We start from the raw sequence: 21,836 nt of genomic DNA, 5'->3' as shown, positions 1-21,836 counted from the left end.
GGGAGTGATTCAGCAGGAGGGAGGGAGGGAGGGAGGGAGGGAGGGAGGGAGAGATGAGAGATGGGGAGTGATTCAGCAGGAGGGAGGGAGAGAGGGAGAGATGAGAGATGGGGAGTGATTCAGCAGGTGGGAGAGAGGGAGGGAGAGAGGGAGAGATGAGAGATGGGGAGTGATTCAGCAGGAGGGAGGGAGGGAGGGAGAGAGGGAGAGATGAGAGATGGGGAGTGATTCAGCAGGAGGGAGAGAGGGAGAGAGGGAGAGATGAGAGATGGGGAGTGATTCAGCAGGAGGGAGGGAGGAGGGAGGAGGGAGGGGAGGGAGGGAGGGAGGGAGAGAGAGATGAGAGATGGGGAGTGATTCAGCAGGAGGGAGGGAGGGAGAGATGGGGAGTGATTCAGCAGGAGGGAGGGAGGGAGGGAGGGAGAGAGAGAGGGAGAGATGAGAGATGGGGAGTGATTCAGCAGGAGGGAGGGAGGGAGGGAGAGAGGAAGAGATGAGAGATGGGGAGTGATTCAGCAGGAGGGAGGAAGGAATGAGAGAGGGAGAAATGATAGATGGGGAGTGATTTAGCAGGAGGGAGGGAGAGAGGGAGAGATGAGCGTGTCTACTAGCTGCTACAGAGGACCGGGCCCAGCTGGACCTGGAGTGGTGCAGGTAAAGCCCTGACATGTCATTTAATATGTGGAGAGACAGGAGCACTGGGACTCTCATTATCGATCTGCAACACTGTTTGATTCACTGGAGTTAAGTTCCATGTTGCCATAACAACACTTGAAAGAGTAGAGTTAGTTAGTTGGTGTGTGTGTTTGGACCTGGGGAGAAAGGACAGAGGAGGAGAGTGCGAGGAGGATTCTGCTGGTCTGGATGAGACTGGAAGAGAGGGAGGAGGAGGGAGGACAGAACACATCAGGGACATTAGAAGAACTTGAAGGGCTTGTAACAGAGAGAGAGGAGAGGATGGATCTTTCTTGAGCTGGGTGTTTGTTTTTGGGGGTGTGCTTCTCGCATGGGAATTTTTCATGTTTGGGTTAGATAGTGATCACCATAAAATATTTGAGGAAATACTGATGGATACTATAGGCTTAATCAGTCATGTTCTTTGCACTATAAAACATATTGAAAGTTCTACAGTGGGGGAAAAAAGTATTTAGTCAGCCACCAATTGTGCAAGTTCTCCCACTTAAAAAGATGAGAGAGGCCTGTCATTTTCATCATAGGTACAATCTGCAATAGGTAAGCAGCTTGTTTTGAAGAAATCAACTGTGGGAGCAATTATTAGGAAATGGAAGACATACAAGACCACTGATAATCTCCCTCGATCTGGGGCTCCACGCAAGATCTCACCCCGTGGGGTCAAAATGATCACAAGAACGGTGAGCAAAAACCCCAGAACCACACGGGGGGACCTAGTGAATGACCTGCAGAGAGCTGGGACCAAAGTAACAAAGCCTACCATCAGTAACACACTACGCCGCCAGGGACTCAAATCCTGCAGTGCCAGACGTGTCCCCCTGCTTAAGCCAGTACATGTACAGTACATGGAGGGAGTTGAAAGTCTGTGTTGCCCAGCGACAGCCCCAAAACATCACTGCTCTAGAGGAGATCTGCATGGAGGAATGGGCCAAAATACCAGCAACAGTGTGTGAAAACCTTGTGAAGACTTACAGAAAACGTTTGACCTGTGTCATTGCCAACAAAGGGTATATAACAACGTATTGAGAAACTTTTGTTATTGACCAAATACTTATTTTCCACCATCATTTGCAAATAAAATCATTAAAAATCCTACAATGTGATTTTCTGGATTTTTTTTCCTCATTTTGTCTGTCATAGTTGACGTGTACCTATGATGAAAATTACAGGCCTCTTTCATCTTTTTAAGTGGGAGAACTTGCACAATTGGTGGCTGACTAAATACTTTTTTTCCCCACTGTATATGTACTGTACAGTATATACACTACCGGTCAAAATATTTAGAACACCTACATTGTAGAATAATAGTGAAGACATCAAAACTATGAAATAACACATATGGAATCATGTAGTAACTAAAAAAGTGTTAAACAAATCAAAATATATTTTATATTTGAGATTCTTCAAATATCCACCCTTTGCCTTGATGACAGCTTTGCACACTCTTGGCATTCTCTCAACCAGCTTCATGAGGTAGTCACCTGGAATGCATTTCAATTAACAGGTGTGCCTTCTTAAAAGTTAATTTGTGGAATTTCTTTCCTTCTTAATGCGTTTGAGCCAATCAGTTGTCATGTGACAAGGTGTGGGGGGGTATACAGAAGATAGCCCTATTTGGTAAAATACCAAGTCCATATTATGGCAAGAACAGCTCAAATAAGCAAAGGGAAATGACAGTCCATCATTCATTTAAGACATGAAGGTCAGTCAATCCGGAAAATTTCAAGAACTTTGAATGTTTCTTCAAGCGCAGTCGCAAAAACCATCAAGCGCTATGATGAAACTGGCTCTCATGAGGACCACCACAGGAATGGAAGACCCAGAGTTACCTCTGCTGCAGAGGATAAGTTCATTAGAGTTACCAGCCTCAGAAATTGCAGCCCAAATAAATGCTTCACAGAGTTCAAGTAACAGACACATCTCAACATTGACTGTTCAGAGGAGACTGTGTGAATCAGGCCTTCATGGTCGAATTGCTGCAAAGAAACCACTACTAAAGGACACCAATAAGAAGAAGAGACTTGCTTGGGACAAGAAACACGAGCAATGGACATTAGACCGGTGGACATTTTTGATTTGGTCTGGATTCCAAGTTTGAGATTTTTGGTTCCAACCGACGTGTCTTTGTGAGACGCGGTGTGGGTGAACGGATGATCTCTGCATGTGTATTTCCCACCGTAAAGCATGGAGGAGGAGGTGTTATAGTGTGGGGGTGCTTTGCTGGTGACTCTGTCTGTGATTTATTTAGAATTCAAGGCACACTTAATCAGCATGGCTACCACAGCATTCTACAGCGATACGCCATCCCATCTGGTTTGGGCTTAGTGGGACTATCATTTGTTTTTCAACAGGACAATGACCCAACACACCTCCAGGCTGTGTAAGGACTATTTTACCAAGAAGGAGAGTGATGGAGTGCTGCATCAGATGACCTGGCCTCCACAATTCCCCGACCTCAACCAAATTGAGATGGTTTGGGATGAGTCGGACCACAGAGTGAAGGAAAAGCAGCCAACAAGTGCTCAGCATATGTGGGAACTCCTTCAAGACTGTTGGAAAAGCATTCCAGGTGAAGCTGGTTAAGAGAATGCCAAGAGTGTGCAAAGCTGTCATCAAGGCAAAGGGTGGCTATTTGAAGAATCTCAAATATTTTTGGTTACTACATGATTCCATATGTGTTATTTCATAGTTATGATGTCTTCACTATTATTCTACAATGTAGAAAATAGTAACAAATAAAGAAAAACCCTTGAATGAGTAGGTGTTCTAAAACCTTGACCGGTAGTGTATGCCCCTTTGAATAAGAGCAGGTTTGGTTTTCAGTGAGGAAGAGTATGTCTTGTATGGTCACTATGGGGTGGCAGGTAGCCTAGTGGTTAAGAGTGTTGTGCCAGTAACCGAAAGGTCGCTGGTTCTAATCCCCAAGCCGACTAGGTGAAAAATCTGTCGATGTGCCCTTGAGCAAGGCACTTAACCCTAATTGCTCCTGTAAGTCGCTCTGGATAAGAGCGTCTGCTAAATGTAAATGTGAATGGGAAGTGAATCCAGCCCCAGTGATATTGATGTTAGAATAGAGACTCCTAGATGGAGCCAGTCAGATTGTTGGGGTGAGAGAGAGGATCTCAGTTTCAGACCGTTCTCTAAGACGGCCACCAGATGGCACACTTTCACCCATCAGCCAGCCAGTCACTTTACATGGCAAGGTTTGGGTGAGAGACCCCCAACCAGTGGTTTGTGGCCTCCCCGAACACATCTTTAAACACATAGAATTACATAAAGAATCCTTATAGAATGATGTATATAATAGGCTACATATCAAATGATATGATCTATGCACAAACACCTGTTTCTAGTGAGGAGTCAGAATGCAGTCTTTTGCCAAAACCATCAAATATTCAGTAGGCTAATTGGGTTTTTAAAAGTTATCTTGTTTGTTTATTTCAAGAGATCAGTCTGTAGAGTACCCTTAAACTATTTGACAGATAACCTTCCACGTATCAAATATAGGCTTCGTTGGCAGTTCATAAAATCTAGAAAGGATATAGGGAATTGAAGCCCTTCAGATTGTGAACTTTGTGGTTTCCAAATATTTTGTTGTCAGCACTTCTGATGGAGTCCAATTATACCATATGCATAATTCAGAAATACAAATATCGTTGTTGACAAGAGCATCGCATATAATTTACAAGTCTGTCTAGTTGGGCTAAATTCAGGCCTGGGAATTATTCAAGAGATTAATTAATAAAGCATTGCCCCAACTGGCTCGTTGCTTTTTCATCAATAACACTGCGGTTGAACACAGCCCTAGTGATTATCACACCCCAGAGAGAGAGCTATGAGAGAGAACAGTGTAGCTTATGCAAAGGTTAGAGCTCTCAGAGTGGAGAAAAAAAATTCCCCTTCAGAAATGATCATTTAGATGTATTCTTGTTGAATGTGAGGGGGCATGGTAAATGAAATTACAATAGGTCCACACACCACACTACATTGCTATCATTTTAGAATATTGTATATATTTGTCTATAATTCAAGTTGCACATAACGGTTGGTATTTCATATCCAATCCTGTTGAAATAGCTTGGTTGAGGGGTTGAGGGGATGGATGGATGGGGGAGGGTTGAGGGGTCAAGGGGGTGGATGGGGGAGGGTTGAGGGGTGAGGGGATGATGGGGGAGGGTTGAGAGAGGATGAGGGGATGGATGGGGGAGGGTTGAGGGGATGATGGTGAGGTTGAGGATATGAGGGGATGGATGAATGGGGGAGTATTGAGGGATGAGGGGATGGATGGGGGAGGGTTGGAGGGATGAGTGGATGGATGGATGGGGGAGGGTTGGAGGGATGAGGGGATGGATGGGGAGGGTTGAGGGGGTGAGGGGTTGAGGGGATGGATGGGGGGAGGGTTGAGGGAATGAGGGGATGGATGGGGGAGGTTTGAGGGGGATGAGGGGATGGATGGGGGAGGGTTGAGGGGATGGGTGGGGGAGGGATGAGGGGATGGATGGGGGGAGAGTTGGAGGGATGAGGGGATGGATGAGGGGAGGGATGAGGGGATGGATGAGGGAGGGTTGGAGGGATGAGGGGATGGATGGATGGAGGGCTAGTGGTTGGGTCACTAGTATGGTGCTGGCTAGACCCCAGGCTAGACAGTCTGAGCTGTAGTGTACTTGTACATACAGAGATACCCAGGGACAATTCCTAAGCCTGTCTTTTCTTTTTGGGGCCATGACTCAGAAACCTAGTAGCATCTTATTTCCTATCCCTGACTCTAACCCTCTCTTTCCTCTGCCCCCTCTCTTTCCCCTCTCTCTCTTTCCCCTCTCTCTCTTTCTCCTCTCTCCGTGTCTCTTTAGTCCTCTCTCCTCTCCCTCCTCTCCTTCCTCTCTCTCGTTCTTGTTCTCTCTCTCAACCCCCTTCCTCTCATATCCCTCTCTCTACCCTTCTCTCTTTCTTCCTCCTCCTCTCTCCTCCTTTCTCTCTCTCCCCGTTAGCCCATTGAAAAAACAGCATTTCCCTGTAGCTAGGCGATGGAGCAGAATTAGCATTTCATCCATAAGAAGCACTGTGGGAACTTTGCAAAGTTTACTCATACAGCATGAAAGCAATGGTGGGGGTTGGGCTTGCTGCTCTAATTGTTAGCAAATACTTCCAATGCATTGAAGTTCGCAATGGGCAGAGGGAGAGGGAAAATGCACCGTGGCGGTATAGTGCCCACTTATTAGGGGGACATATTAGAGATGGTTTGGTTGATTTAAGATTGCTTTTAGGCTGAAGGACGATTGTAATGGCATTTCGATGTAGTGATGTAATCTTGCCCCGCTTTTATTTCTCCTTCTGAAGAGAACTGTTGGCTCCTCTGAATGGCAAGGCAAACAACATGGTTGTCTCTTTCTCCTTTCAACGCTGGCCAAAACGTCCAGGCAAGGCCTCCGAGTCCGCAGCAAGCCATCCACAGACAGTCAAACACCCATCCTACTATGTGCTCCACACTGTAGTTTCTATACTCTGTCTCTCTCTCTATTCATAGATGGAGCTCCCCCAATGTACAAACTAACCATGTAGCTTAGAAACAGACAGCGACAAGGTTACTTTTTCCTGTAGATTTAAATATCAACACATTTCCTGTAGTCTTTGTTAGTCACCAAGTCATTAGGAATGACATCCTAATCAGATGGCACTTGATTCCCTATGTAGTACACTACTTTTGACCAGGGCTTTGGTCAAATGTAGTGCACTATATAGGGAATATGGAGCTATTTGGGATGCACCCTCTGTCTTCTATTTAGGTAAGCTCCAGCCAACCTGACAGTTAGACACACACACACAGAGAGAAATTAATACCAAGCCAGAGAACAAATAATAAAAACAAATCCTCAATTAATGACAGATTTAAATTGCCTTGCCTCAGAACACAGAAATTACACAAAGCTATGAGCCGATCCTAATTTCCAATGTAATTGTTGCATCACGTTGCTCATTGCTCATATTTAAATGTGTTTTCTTTCTTAAAAAAAAAAAACGGCAACAAAAAACGGTTGTAAAAAAAATACTGATTGGTTTTGACATTTTTTTAATCACATTGAAATGTTAAATCACTTTAAGCTCCCACATAAAAGCGTCAGGCTTGGAAATGGTAATACTCTAGGTGGATTGGGACTGTGAGAGAGTGAGTGAGAGAGTTTCAGTTTGGAGGCGCGTTCTCCGCTCTGTGAAGTAGATCCCCCAGCTCTGAGGCAGCGCTGCGGTGTTGTGGAGCTCCTCAGGGATGCCCCCTGTCTCACCTGCTGTTTGAGGAAATGTGTAGAAGCAGCTCTTGCAGCAATTCAAAGATACTCACTAAGATTGAGGAGAAATATTGAATATAACACAACCAGGGTCAAGTACCCGCATTCTAAAGACATTGTTTTCAACGCTGTTATATTAATCAGGATTTCCTCTGGCCCTGGGGGATGTTGGGGGTGTGTTTAGAAGGTTTTGCTCTGTCAGTCATCGTAAAGAAAAATAAGGCATCAGTGATTTTGTTTCTAACTGTTCTGTGTTAGCTCAAGGTTTCTGTTGTATCAGGGGTTTCCATGCATGGATGGAGTTATAGACCTATTTCTCCTTTAGCTGAAGCATATTGCTTCCTAGAAGTCTAGATGCATCAGTAGCTACAGTGGGGGAAAAAAGTATTTAGTCAGCCACCAATTGTGCAAGTTCTCCCACTTAAAAAGATGAGAGAGGCCTGTAATTTTCATCATAGGTACACGTCAACTATGACAGACAAATTGAGAAAAAGAAATCAAGAAAATCACATTGTAGGATTTTTTATGAATTTATAAACAAGCAATATTTCTGGCTCTCACAGACCTGTAACTCCTTATTTAAGAGGCTCCTCTGTCCTCCACTCGTTACCTGTATTAATGGCACCTGTTTGAACTTGTTATCAGTATAAAAGACACCTGTCCACAACCTCAAACAGTCACACTCCAAACTCCACTATGGCCAAGACCAAAGAGCTGTCAAAGGACACCAGAAACAAAATTGTAGACCTGCACCAGGCTGGGAAGACTGAATCTGCAATAGGTAAGCAGCTTGGTTTGAAGAAATCAACTGTGGGAGCAATTATTAGGAAATGGAAGACATACAAGACCACTGATAATCTCCCTTGATCTGGGGCTCCACGCAAGATCTCACCCCGTGGGGTCAAAATGATCACAAGAACGGTGAGCAAAAATCCCAGAACCACACGGGGGACCTAGTGAATGACCTGCAGAGAGCTGGGACCAAAGTAACAAAGCCTGCCATCAGTAACACACTACGCCGCCAGGGACTCAAATCCTGCAGTGCCAGACGTGTCCCCCTGCTTAAGCCAGTACATGTCCAGGCCTGTCTGAAGTTTGCTAGAGTGCATTTGGATGATCCAGAAGAGGATTGGGAGAATGTCATATGGTCAGATGAAACCAAAATATAACTTTTTGGTAAAAGCTCAACTCGTCGTGTTTGGAGGACAAAGAATGCTGAGTTGCATCCAAAGAACACCATACCTACTGTGAAGCATGGGGGTGGAAACATCATGCTTTGGGGCTGTTTTTCTGCAAAGGGACCAGGACGACTGATCTGTGTAAAGGAAAGAATGAATGGAGCCATGTATCGTGAGATTTTGAGTGAAAACCTCCTTCCATCAGCAAGGGCATTGAAGGTGAAACGTGGCTGGGTCTTTCAGCATGACAATGATCCCAAACACACCGCCCGGGCAACGAAGGAGTGGCTTCGTAAGAAGCATTTCAAGGACCTGGAGTGGCCTAGCCAGTCTCCAGATCTCAACCCCATAGAAAATCTTTGGAGGGAGTTGAAAGTCCGTGTTGCCCAGCGACAGCCCCAAAACATCACTGCTCTAGAGGAGATCTGCATGGAGGAATGGGCCAAAATACCAGCAACAGTGTGTGAAAACCTTGTGAAGACTTACAGAAAACGTCTGTCATAGTTGACGTGTACCTATGATGAAAATTACAGGCCTCTCTCATCTTTTTAAGTGGGAGAACTTGCACAATTGGTGGCTGACTAAATACTTTTTTCCCCCACTGTATATGAGAAGTGAGTAGAGCAGACATGACCAAAATGGTCATGTAAAAGGCTTATCTTTTGATTACTGCGTACTGTCACAATTCATAGTGATTTGTTTGCATCTTTGGCAGTTTCTTCATTTTCTGCCACCTGACTTTTATTAGACACATTCAGTATCTCATTATGTAGCACTTTGACCCTAGAGCTCGGCCTGTCAAATACCTCTAGGCACAATCCCAGTATAGATGTCCACGGATGTCCTCCTCCCCCCATCCATAGATTGCCTCCCCAGCCCCCTCCTCTCCTCTCTAACACCCCTGCCTCCGCCCTGCTCCGTCCCTGCCAATGCCAGGCTTTTTTGTTTTATATAGGGAAATTCACTCTCTGGATTTCACTCCACAATTAATGTGAAAGCAGCATCATTTCTGCGTGACTCCTGTGACTAGTGGTGCACCATTTATCATCACAGTTTTACATTGACCTTGACACCCACTTCATTAGAATAAAGATTGTCTACCATTTAGGTTACATTGTTCCTCTGCGCACATACCCCATGCAAATTCTTGCTGCCAGGGAGAGATAGAGAGAGCAGAGGGAGAGAGAGAGAGAGAGAGCAGAGGAGAGAGAGGAGCGGCCACTCTGTCAGAGGTCATCTGCATTAAATGATTGCAGCTATTTTCCAACTGCTTTTTTTCATTCGGTTCAATTCACCCCCCTCTCTCTCTCTCTCTCTCTCTCTCTCTCTCTCTCTCTCTCTCTCTCTCTCTCTCTTCCTCTTTCTCTCCCCCACCATGGACGGACAGGGCTAGGAGGAGGAATTTAACAATTTTCAGTCAGCCGTGCTCCAAGGAAGGCTTTTTAATTAATTAATTGTCTGCTAAGAAATGCTTTGTTAGGACTGAGACAGAGAGAGAGAGAAAAAAGAGGGAGGGATTTTTCTCCGTCCTCTCTCTCTCTCCATCATCCTCCTCCTCCTCAAAGTAAACTTGTTCTTATATTACGGTGACAAAGGAGACACTGGGTGCTGCCCTGCATCAGAGAGCTCCTCGGCCTGTTTAGGAGGCTGGTCTTTTTCAGGGAGGACGCAACGCGTCTAGAAAGAGGACCGTAGAAACATTTGCTCTCTTTCTTCCCTCGATTCCATCCATCCTTAGGGTCTAAATTAATCTCCATTGTTCCTCCTCATCAGTCACAATAACACGGCCCCACTGGTCGGAGAGGAGAGGGTCTGGGAGAGGAGAGGGTCTGGGAGAGGAGAGGATCTGGGAGAGGAGAGGGTCTGGGAGAGGAGAGGGGCTGGGAGAGGAGAGGGTCTAGGAGATGAGAGGGTCTGCGAGAGGAGAGGTGCTGCGAGAGGAGAGGGGCTGGGAGAGGAGAGGGGCTGGGAGAGGAGAGGGGCTGGGAGAGGAGAGAGTCTAGGAGAGGAGAGGGGCTGGGAGAGGAGAGGGGCTGGGAGAGGAGAGGGGAGGGGCTGGGAGAGGAGAGGGGAGGGGCTGGGAGAGGAGAGGGTCTGGGAGAGGAGAGGGTCTGGGAGAGGAGAGGGTCTGGGAGAGGAGAGGGGCTGGGAGAGGAGAGGGTCTAGGAGAGGAGAGGGGCTGCGAGAGGAGAGGTGCTGCGAGAGGAGAGGGGCTGGGAGAGGAGAGGGGCTGGGAGAGGAGAGGGTCTAGGAGAGGAGAGGGGCTGGGAGAGGAGAGGGGCTGGGAGAGGAGAGGGGCTGGGAGAGGAGAGGGTCTAGGAGAGGAGAGGGGCTGGGAGAGGAGAGGGGAAGGGCTGGGAGAGGAGAGGGGAAGGGCTGGGAGAGGAGAGGGGCTGGGAGAGGAGAGGGGAGGGGCTGGGAGAGGCGAGGGGCTGGGAGAGGGGAGGGGCTGGGAGAGGAGAGGGGCTGGGAGAGGAGAGGGGCTGGGAGAGGTGAAGGGCTGTGAAGGGAAAACCTTCCACATGGATATAAAATGCTGCTCCATCGCAGCGCAGACCACTGGTGATATAATTAGAATTCAATTATTAATGAGGAATACTTTAAATAAAAATATGAACTACATGACCAAAAGTATGAGGACACCTGCTCGTTGAACATCTCATTACAAAATCATGGCCATTAATATGGAGTTGGTCCCCCCTTTACTGCTATAACAGCCTCCACTCTTCTGGGAAGACTTTCCACTAGATGTTGAAAATTGCTGCGGGACTTGCATCCATTCAGCCACAAGAGCATTAGTGAGGTCGGGCGCTGATGTTGGGCGATTAGGCCTGGCTCGCAGTCGGTGTTCCAATTCATCCAAAGGTGTTCGATGGGGTGGAGGTCAGGGCTCTGTGCAGGCCAGTCAAGTTCTTCCACACTGATCTCGACAAACCATTTCTGTATGGACCTCGCTTTGTGCACGGGGGCATTGTCATGCTGAAACAGGAAAGGGCGTTCCCCAAACTGTTTCCACGAAGTTGGAAGCACAGAATCGTCTAGAATGTCATTGTATGCTGTAGAGTTAAGATTTCCCTTCAATGGAACTAAGGGGCCTAGCCCGAACCATGAACAACAGCCCCAGACCATTATTCTTCCTCCACCAAACTTTACAGTTGGCACTATGCATTCGGGCAGGTAGCGTTCTCCTGGCATCTGCCAAACCCAGATACATCCGTCGGACTGCCAGATGGTGAAGCGTGATTCATCACTCCGGAGAACACGTTTCCACTGCTCCAGAGTCCAATGGCGGCGAGCTTTACACCTCTCCAGCCGAGGCTTGTTTGCGGCTGCTCGGCCATGGAAACCCATTTCATGAAGCTCCCGACAAACAGTTATTGTGCTAACGTTGCTTCCAGAGGCAGTTTGAAACTCAGTAGTGAGTGTTGCTACCGAGGACAGACCATTTTTACGCGCTACGCGCTTTAGCACTATGCGGTCCCGTTCTGTGAGCTTGTGTGGTGTACCACTTCTCGGCTGAGCCGTTGTAGCTCCAGACGTTTCTGCTTCACAAGAACAGAACTTACAGTTGACCGGGGCAGCTCTAGCAGGGCAGAAATTTGACAAACTGACTTGTTGAAAAGGTGGCTTCCTATGACGGTGCCACATTGAAAGTCACTGAGCTCTTCAGTAAGGCCATTCTACTGCCAATGTTTGTCTATGGAGATTGCATGGCTGTGTGCTCGATTTTATACACCTGTCAGCAACGGGTGTGGCTGAAATAGCCGAATCCACTAATTTGAAGGGGTGTTCACATACTTTTGTATATATAGTGTAGTTTTATGATCTTCTATTGGTAGATTTGCAATTCATTTAAATATTTGTAATGTAGTTTATATCATGGATAATGCAACATTGAACCAATTAACAATGCATGGGCTATGTAATATGATTTCTCAGTTAATTCAAATAGAATAAGCTAGAATAAAGAAACCCATTCAATATCCTGAAATGTAATTTACTCAGCCAGTTCTGCCAATTTCAAATGACACTGCAGCTTTAAATTCTTTCCCATCTACTTCAAAGGTAACATATTTATACTGATCAGGAAATTGTGATATTTATGTACATGGCAAATTGTGGAGCAACGTTCTTACAGTATATCTACTGTTCTTATGCAGTGTTTTACCGTGAATGATGATCTATTCAGCTAGACAGGTGGCAGTCAACCCTCCCACTTTGTTCAGCTGGCTGGTTTATAGTTTCCTGTAGGATATACACTTGTGATTAAACAAACTGTGCTGCTTAGCGATGCCTACCACCCAGCCAAACACTCCTTCTTGGCATTCTCACTGAGGCCCAGCCAGGCAAAAGTCATCCATGGTTTGGGGTTTATTCCCTCGCAAAAAAATGGTGGTCTTGGCTAATTGCATTGTTTCCTGTGTTTGTCTGGTAAAGACAAATACCAACCAGGCTTGGAGAGGAGAGGGGAGTGGAGCAGTGTGGGCTGGGGGTTTGAGGAACGCTCTCTCCTCTCTCTCTCTCTGTCTTTATCTCTTTATCTCTCTCTCTCCCCCCTCCCCCCTCTCTCTCACTCACTCTCTCTCTCTTTCTCTCTCTAGCTCTCTCTCACTCTCTATCAGATTCCTCCACACTGCATGCAGCTGAGCTTAGGACCCAGGGCTGCGATAAAGACTCTCTTTGTTTGCCACTGAATGGCATTAGCCATGGGCTGCCTATGTCTCCTGAGTGGCGCAGTGGTCTAAGGCACTGCATCGCAGTGCTAACTGTGCCACTGGAGATCCTGGTTCGAATCCAGGCTCTGTCGCAGCCGGCCGCGACCGGGAGACTCATGGGCGGCGCACAATTGGCCCAGCGTTGTCCAGGGTAGGGGAGGGAATGGCCGGCAGGGATGTAGCTCAGTTGATAGAGCATGGCGTTTGCAACGCCAGGGTTGTGGGTTCGATTCCCACGGGGGGCCAGTATAAAAAAAATATGTCATCACTAACTGTAAGTTGCTCTGGATAAGAGCGTCTGCTACATGACTAAAATGTAAATTATATATATAGACAGTAGGGAGAACAAGTATTTGATACACTGCCGATTTTGCAGGTTTTCCTACTTACAAAGCATGTAGAGGTCTGTAATTTTTATCATAGGTACACTTCAACTGTGAGAGACGGAATCTAAAACAAAAATCCAGAAAATCACATTGTATGATGTTTAAGTAGTTAATTTGCATTTTATTGCATGACATAAGTATTTGATACATCAGAAAAGCAGAACTTAATATTTGGTACAGAAACCTTTGTTTGCAGTTACAGAGATCATACGTTTCCTGTAGGTCTTGACCAGGTTTGCACACACTGCAGCAGGGATTTTGGCCCACTCCTCCATACAGACCTTCTCCAGATCCTTCAGGTTTCGGGGCTGTCGCTGGGCAATACAGACTTTCAGCTCCCTCCAAAGATGTTCTATTGGGTTCAGTTCTGGAGACTGCCTAGGACACTCCAGGACCTTGAGATGCTTCTTACGGAGCCACTCCTTAATTGCCCTGGCTGTGTGTTTCGGGTCATTGTCATGCTGGAAGACCCAGCCACGACCCATCTTCAATGCTCTTACTGAGGGAAGGAGGTTGTTGGCCAAGATCTCGCGATACATGGCCCCATCCATCCTCCCCTCAATACGGTGCAGTCGTCCTGTCCCCTTTGCAGAAAAGCATCCCCAAATAATGATGTTTCCACCTCCATGCTTCACAGTTGGGATGGTGTTCTTGGGGTTGTACTCATCCTTCTTATTCCTCCAAACACGGCGAGTGGAGTTTAGACCAAAAAGCTCTATTTTTGTCTCATCAGACCACATGACCTTCTCCCATTCCTCCTCTGGATCATCCAGATGGTCATTGGCAAACTTCAGACGGGCCTGGACATGCGCTGGCTTGAGCAGGGGGACCTTGCGTGCGCTGCAGGATGTTAATCCATGACGGCGTAGTGTGTTACTAATGGTTTTCTTTGAGACTTTTGTCCCAGCTCTCTTCAGGTCATTGACCAGGTCCTGCCGTGTAGTTCTGGGCTGATCCCTCACCTTCCTCATGATCATTGATGCCCCACGAGGTGAGATCTTGCATGGAGCCCCAGACCAAGGGTGATTGACCGTCATCTTGAACTTCTTCCATTTTCTAATAATTGCGCCAACAATTGTTGCCTTCTCACCAAGCTGCTTGCCTATTGTCCTGTAGCCCATCCCAGCCTTGTGCAGGTCTACAATTTTATCCCTGATGTCCTTACACAGCTCTCTGGTCTTGGCCATTGTGGAGAGGTTGGAGTCTGTTTGATTGAGTGTGTGGACAGGTTTCTTTTATACAGGTAACAAGTTTAAACAGGTGCAGTTAATACAGGTAATGAGTGGAGAACAGGAGGGCTTCTTGAAGATAAACTAACAGGTCTGTGAGAGCCGGAATTCTTACTGGTTGGTAGGTGATCAAATACTTATGTCATGCAATAAAATGCAAATTAATTACTTAAAAATCATACAATGTGATTATCTGGATTTTTGTTTTAGAATCCGTCTCTCACAGTTGAAGTGTACCTATGATAGCAATTACAGACCTCTACATGCTTTGTAAGTAGGAAAACCTGCAAAATCGGCAGTGTATCAAATACTTGTTCTCCCCACTGTATATATATATATATATATATATATATATATAGAGAGAGAGAGAGAGAGAGAGAGAGAGAGAGAGAGAGAGAGAGAGAGAGAGAGAGAGAGAGAATATTCAACAATATAAGTTGTTAAAAAGAGAATAAAAACATATTTTGACCCTGATCATAGAATTTCATTATTGTAAGGAGTTTAGATGTTTAGATGTCCAGCAGCAAGTATTTTTTCTAAAATAAATCAAAGACCCCACTGTTCCTTTTTTCTTTACCAATCTCTGGGCTGACTGGGTGCTGCTTTGTCTATTGATCCTCTTGAATTTCTCATTAGCACTTTGGAAATCTGTGTAATGCATCCTCTTTGGACAGAAGGATGGAGGGAGGGACGGAGAGGGGAGGCAGAAATGTCTTGAATTCCGTCGTGCTGCCCATCTATTGTTATCGCTACTGTCTGCAGCTATGACAGGGCCGGAATTCCCATGGTTCCTTGGGCCACAGGTCAGAATTCACATTGTATGGGCCTATAGCATCCTACACTTCTCTTGACTCAACCTTTTCACTGAATTCATGGTTCCCTAAATGATCGAATTGTTTATCCAATATTTTTGCTTCTTTTAAAGGTTTTTTTCTTATTCTGAACAGAAAGATTCCACGCTAGATGAAATCTGGCACAGCCGGTGGAAATTCTCCTGGGTCTGTAGCTGACCCCAGAGTGACTGGGCACCTTGTTCTTTAACACTAAGAAGGGAAAAAAAAGAAACTCTTGACTCACTGTGAGCTCAATGCGAGCCTTCTATACCAGTTGTAAAGTGGCTTATTCTTCTGGTCACCATGGTGACAATTAACAGTGTTTCAAGGCCTTTTGTTCCAGACCGTTTGAGTATAATTTTTTCAACCGGGGTGATTTTCATTACACACACACACACACACACACACACACACACACACACACACACACACACACACACACACACACACACAAAACAACCCCACTCAACAACTTAGTGCTTCCATTTTTCATAGACAGTCTAGAATGATATCTGAATCAAGAGGTTGATGTTTTCCTCTTTAAGAACACACTGAATATTACTTCCTGTTCCTTCATGGCTGGAGCTTGTCCATCTATCAGGGAGACATAGCCCCTCTCTCAACAGCTGCAGAGGCTCTCTCTCTCTCATCAATGGAGGGTTTCTCTCTCCTCCTCTCCTCTCCTCTCCTCTCCAGCCCGTCTTCCTCTCCTTTGACTCTGTCAACAGCAAATTGTAGATAGTGAGGATGTTGGCTTGGCACGACATCAACGAACGTCCCCCGCCCAAAATTGATGAAGTAATTATCATAATTGTCGGCTTTGTTGTCTTTATGCTGTGTTGGTAAAAGAGATCATATTCCCCATAGAGGATTCTCTTGAGTCAATCTCTACCACTACAACACGCTATTTTGTCAGTTAGAGCTGTCCCATTCCATTGCTAGGCTTTACAAGCTTTGAGATTTACACGCTTAGTATTTACAAGCACTGGAATGTGTGAATATTCTCTTTTAATGTCATCTTTATGATTAATATGTGGTCATGTTTCACCTGTAAAGAAATTTGATTATGTTAAGATGTTAACTGTGAGTTTTCATAGTGGCTGGTTTATGGTGTGTTAACTATATAACTGTGTATAAATTCATTTAAATACGGAGGCATCCGACTCACTTCATGGAGTCTTACTTCTGTTGTCTCAACACGTTACAGACACTAAACAAACTTTAATTTAATGGATACGATGAATATACAAAAATGCATTATATGTTTTCATGTATGACTGCATTTCTGCTGACATTTCCAGTCTTTCGTACTCATTAATATGTGGAATGAATTAAAGATATGATTGCTTGTTGATTTTTCCTCATCTTTTTTCATGACTCTCTTTTTTGGAGAGTGCACAGTTATTTCCCCCCAACTCCAATCCCCCCAACTCCAATCCTCCCCACCCCAACTCCAATCCTCCCCACAACATGTGACAACAATTGCACAGGTGTACTATATTACTTTGTCCTGTGATCCTACCAAAGCTATTGCACAACTTTATTTAAGGCATGCAGATCCTTGGCTATTCTAGCATTGACAGAGACTGGGGGCTGTAACTCACCAGTGCGTTCAGTGTATTTGATCAAAGATCCTTCTCAGCATTAATCTCACAGTTTTGGATCTCATGCATTTTAATCACTTATCTACTTTATTCTCCTGCAATGTTTTGACTTTTGATCAATGATGTGCCATTTTTAAACACAAGAAGACTCCTGAAATCAATATTTGCTGTCAACAAAGAAATTGTATAATTTCCTGATAGTTAGACGGTAACACATTTACTTTTACAGGTGGCACTATTAAAAATCTGAAAGGGATGGATGGCTTCAGAGGAAGTGTGATACCATCTCCATTTAAAAAAAAAAACAATGAAAAATGGTTCCTGGACTGATGACAGTTAGAAAACGGAAAAAACAGGAGCTCATTTAAATATTTAAATGTGGCTGGGCTGTAATGATAAATGACAATCGAAAACTAGAATCAAGTAGCTATTGATGCAGAAAATGAAATGGGATGGAAGAGAGAGAAATTAACCAAAAAGATGTGAGATTGAAGATCGTCAATTTTCATACTGTTACAGTAAGCTTTTCCTTAGCAATTTTAACGGAAAATGTCAGTTCTTTAACATATTCCATCTTAGAATATTATAGTTTATCTACACAAAATGTGAGTTCCATCCAATTGCATTGCTGTTGAAAGAATGTATTACTGATGTCCTTCTCTGAAGAAGATCCCTTGTTGATGGATATACACAAACACAAGGTAGGTTTCCATCCAATTGGCGACAGATTTTCATGCAAATATAAAAAAATCTGCAAAAAAACTAAATGCTCATTTTCCCACCAGAGATGTTTTCATCAAATTGACTTGTTGCGTATAAAAGGCTGTATGTGATGACGTAATGCAAATAAAAACTTTTGAGGTTAAATTCCCATGTACCAAATAAAAAATACAAGTTAAATGGGTTTCCATCGTATTTTCAACTAAACTAATGGTTTTGACACTAGAAATGTTGCATTATATAGCAAATGTGCCCACTCTGGTCTTGGCACGTGCGCTCTAGCCGTGCGCTCTAGCCAACAGCTCGATCGCAGATACAGCACGGGTATAGCCTACATGATGAGATTATAATGGACAAAAGAGTGAGATTATTTTTATTTGTCAAAAGGCAGCCAAGCATCGATCATCATGTCACCAGAAATAGACCCTCTATATTTATTGGAAAGGAGCATCAAGCTCATCACTGTGCACTTTCACCACCCTGTGGAATTCATCATATGTAGTTTAATAAACTGCATGCTTTCCCAAGTCGTAGTGGGAGGACCACACAACATATCATCATGTGACTCCAAGTTTACTTCGATATTATGGTTATTATATCAATATTTGCACATAAAGGTATTTCCACCTCCATAATCTAGCATATTTTGTTTTGTCAACATTTGGAAAGTTTACAGACATCAGGCCTGTCGTGACATTTTTCAACCGACATATACACACATAAAAAGGTTGGATGGAAGCCTGGTTACAGACACAGAGTTAAACAGACACAGAGTTAAACAGACACAGAGTTAAACAGACACAGAGTTAAACAGACACAGAGTTAAACAGACACAGAGTTAAACAGAGACACAGAGTTAAACAGACACAGAGTTAAACAGACACAGAGTTAAACAGACACAGAGTTAAACAGACACAGAGTTAAACAGACAGAGTTAAACAGACACAGAGTTAAACAGACACATGCTCAGTTTATGGCACAACATATCAATGCTTGTATTATTATAAATGTCTGTTTGCCTTTGTGTGCAGCAGGGGGGCTGCAGTGTTCGCCAGTGTAATTGATGACATAGTCAGTGCTGTGTCTCAAATAGCAAATAGCCCATTCACACGGATGTCTTTTCCTGCAATTAACCGTCTCTATGCAGGTACTGGTTTCTGTGTGAATGGTGGAAATTAAGGGGGTTGAAACACAATTAGATGACATAGTCAGTGCTGTGTTCACCAGTGTAATGGGTGACATAGTCAGTGCTGTGTTCACCAGTGTAATGGGTGACATAGTCAGTGCTGTGTTCACCAGTGTAATGGGTGACATAGTCAGTGCTGTGTTCACCAGTGTAATGGGTGACATAGTCAGTGCTGTGTTCACCAGTGTAATGGGTGACATAGTCAGTGCTGTGTTCACCAGTGTAATGGGTGACATAGTCAGTGCTGTGTTCACCAGTGTAATGGGTGACATAGTCAGTGCTGTGTTCACCAGTGTAATGGGTGACATAGTCAGTGCTGTGTTCACCAGTGTAATGGGTGACATAGTCAGTGCTGTGTTCACCAGTGTAATGGGTGACATAGTCAGTGCTGTGTTCACCAGTGTAATGGGTGACATAGTCAGTGCTGTGGATCTTGAGCAACTCTACTCTACAGTATGTACTGTAGTGTGTCTCAGCCATGTCTCTCTCATGTGTCTGTCCCCAGGGGAACAGTGTGGAGATGAGGATGTGGCTCCCTAAGAAGACACACCTCCTGGGCTGGGCCGAGTGCCTGCGGAGGAGCGGAGCACAGCTGCCCCCGGACTTCGACGAGCGAGTCAATGCCATGACACACAAATGGGACCAGCTACAGGTGAACACACAAACACACACAGGACCTCTATTGCACCTCTTCCTCTATTGTTAATGCACCAGATGCAGAAGAAGGGACAGAATGGGTCAACATGATGATATGACCTCCTTCTGGATAACCCATTGTTGCCTGCATAAATAAAACAGTTGATCTGCCTGTCCCCCTAGTCAGTTCCGTTCAGACTCCAGTGCACTAATGCAGGTCAATATCCCACCTGAGAGCCTGGCTGCATCCCAAATGGCAGCCTATTTCCTATGTAGTACACTACCATAGGGCTCTGGTCAAAAGTAGTGCACTAAATAGGGAATAGGGTGCCATTTGGGACACATCCCTTCTCTCTCTTAGCAGGGAACCCTGTGGAGATTGAGCTGGCTAGCAGCTCAATTGAAGTGAGTGAATCAGGACAAACCCTGGCTGCTACGCCTCTGAAATGATGAACAGGCCTGGGGCTCCATCTCCTTCTCCATCTCCTTCTCCCCCAAACCCTGTTATCTATGCAACACATACACACTACAAATCAGGCATCACCAAATACAGTACAGTAGGTACCCTGCCTTGTATACCCCCCACCATCCACCCCCTGCTTAGAGGGGGGCAGCTCAGCTTTATCCCCAAGCTTGGATATCAGCCAGGGAAGCAGGAGATAGTATCGGATCGGAGACGCCTGCCTGCTCTAGTCTTGATGATCCTGTTAATCGTAAAGGTATGCCTGGCTTGTTGATTCTTATCAGACCGACGGGTTCAACTGTGCATTGCTCTTGGAGGCTAATTTTAGGTTAATCACTGATCATCTAATCTCTGAACATGAAAAATATGATTGCCGCTCTCTCAATTAGCAGGGCATGTTCCTGTTCTAGCCTCTCTCTCCTCCCATCATGCTCTCTCTCTCTCCTCCCATCATGCTCTCTCTATCTCCTCCCATCATGCTCTCTCTCTCTCCTCCCATCATGCTCTCTCTCTCCTCCCATCATGCTCTCTCTCTCCTCCCATCATGCTCTCTCTCTCTCTCCTCCCATCATGCTCTCTCTCTCCTCCCATCATGCTCTCTCTCTCTCCTCCCATCATGCTCTCTCTCTCTCTCCTCCCATCATGCTCTCTCTCTCCTCCCATCATGCTCTCTCTCTCTCTCCTCCCATCATGCTCTCTCTCCTCCCATCATGCTCTCTCTCTCTCCTCCCATCATGCTCTCTCTCCTCCCATCATGCTCTCTCTCCTCCCATCATGCTCTCTCTCTCTCTCCTTCCATCATGCTCTCTCTCTCTCTCCTCCCATCATGCTCTCTCTCTCTCCTCCCATCATGCTCTCTCTCTCCTCCCATCATGCTCTCTCTCTCTCCTCCCATCATGCTCTCTCTCCTCCCATCATGCTCTCTCTGTCTCTCCTCCCATCATGCTCTCTCTCCTCCCATCATGCTCTCACTCTCTCCTCCCATCATGCTCTCTCTCTCTCTCCTCCCATCATGCTCTCTCTCCTCCCATCATGCTCTCTCTCCTCCCATCATGCTCTCTCTCCTCCCATCATGCTCTCTCTCTCTCTCTCCTCCCATCATGCTCTCTCTCCTTCCATCATGCTCTCTCTCTCCTCCCATCATGCTCTCTCTCCTTCCATCATGCTCTCTCTCTCCTCCCATCATGCTCTCTCTCTCCTCCCATCATGCTCTCTCTCTCTCCTCCCATCCATGCTCTCTCTCTCTCTCCTCCCATCCATGCTCTCTCTCTCTCTCCTCCCATCCATGCTCTCTCTCTCCCTGGGATTGACATGCTCAGATGTAACAACGTACTATTTTCAAGATGCCAACAACGCACTCTCTGAGTATCCACGACATATTTAACATTGGAACACAAGTACATGGACCTAAAATGATGCATACTCTCACCTAAAATAAGTTAGTGTGTGTGTGTGTGTCTGTGTTTGTTTCTGTGTGGGTTGGATTCAGCTAGACATATGTATTATTATCCATACAGTAGCTAAATAGATGCTCTTTGGAAATTCAGCAAAAAACAAACAAGTTCTCTTTTCCATCACATCAATCAGCGGTGATTAAAGTTATTTTACGTTTCCCAAATAAATGTGTGACGTTTGAACAAGATGCTCATGTATAAACAAAGTTATGTTTAGTGAAGGAATATTTATTTGGTCTGTTGTGAGTGGCATCGGGCATAGAGCTGCTAGAATGGAATGGCAGTGGTGCAGAGAGTTTCATCTGTGAATTTCTGCTCCCTGCGCTGCACATTACGCCATCTCAGTTGCATATTAAACAACCCTATCAACTCAGGCATTGGCATCTGCTGTGCTGACACAAATTGTGAATTAAATGAAATTGATGTCCTCTGTCGTATATATTTAAAAAGACAGAACA

At 45.3% G+C, this 21,836-nt stretch overlaps 1 protein-coding gene across 2 annotated transcripts in view; it reads left to right on the top strand.

Annotated features, from left to right (window-relative positions):
- LOC121544709 (A-kinase anchor protein 6) overlaps positions 1–21,836 on the top strand; it is a 207,344-nt gene that overhangs the window by 154,027 nt on the left and 31,481 nt on the right. For both annotated transcript variants that reach the window (XM_041854787.1, XM_041854786.1), the window contains exon 10: positions 19,331–19,477. In XM_041854787.1, coding sequence (XP_041710721.1) covers positions 19,331–19,477 — 147 coding nt within the window. The remainder of the gene's footprint in view (positions 1–19,330; positions 19,478–21,836) is intronic.

The sequence above is a fragment of the Coregonus clupeaformis genome, chromosome 29 (genome assembly GCF_020615455.1).
Source record: "Coregonus clupeaformis isolate EN_2021a chromosome 29, ASM2061545v1, whole genome shotgun sequence".
Lineage (NCBI taxonomy): Eukaryota > Metazoa > Chordata > Actinopteri > Salmoniformes > Salmonidae > Coregonus > Coregonus clupeaformis.
Note: the sequence above shows the minus strand (reverse complement) of the source record. Positions and strands in the feature narration are given on the sequence as shown.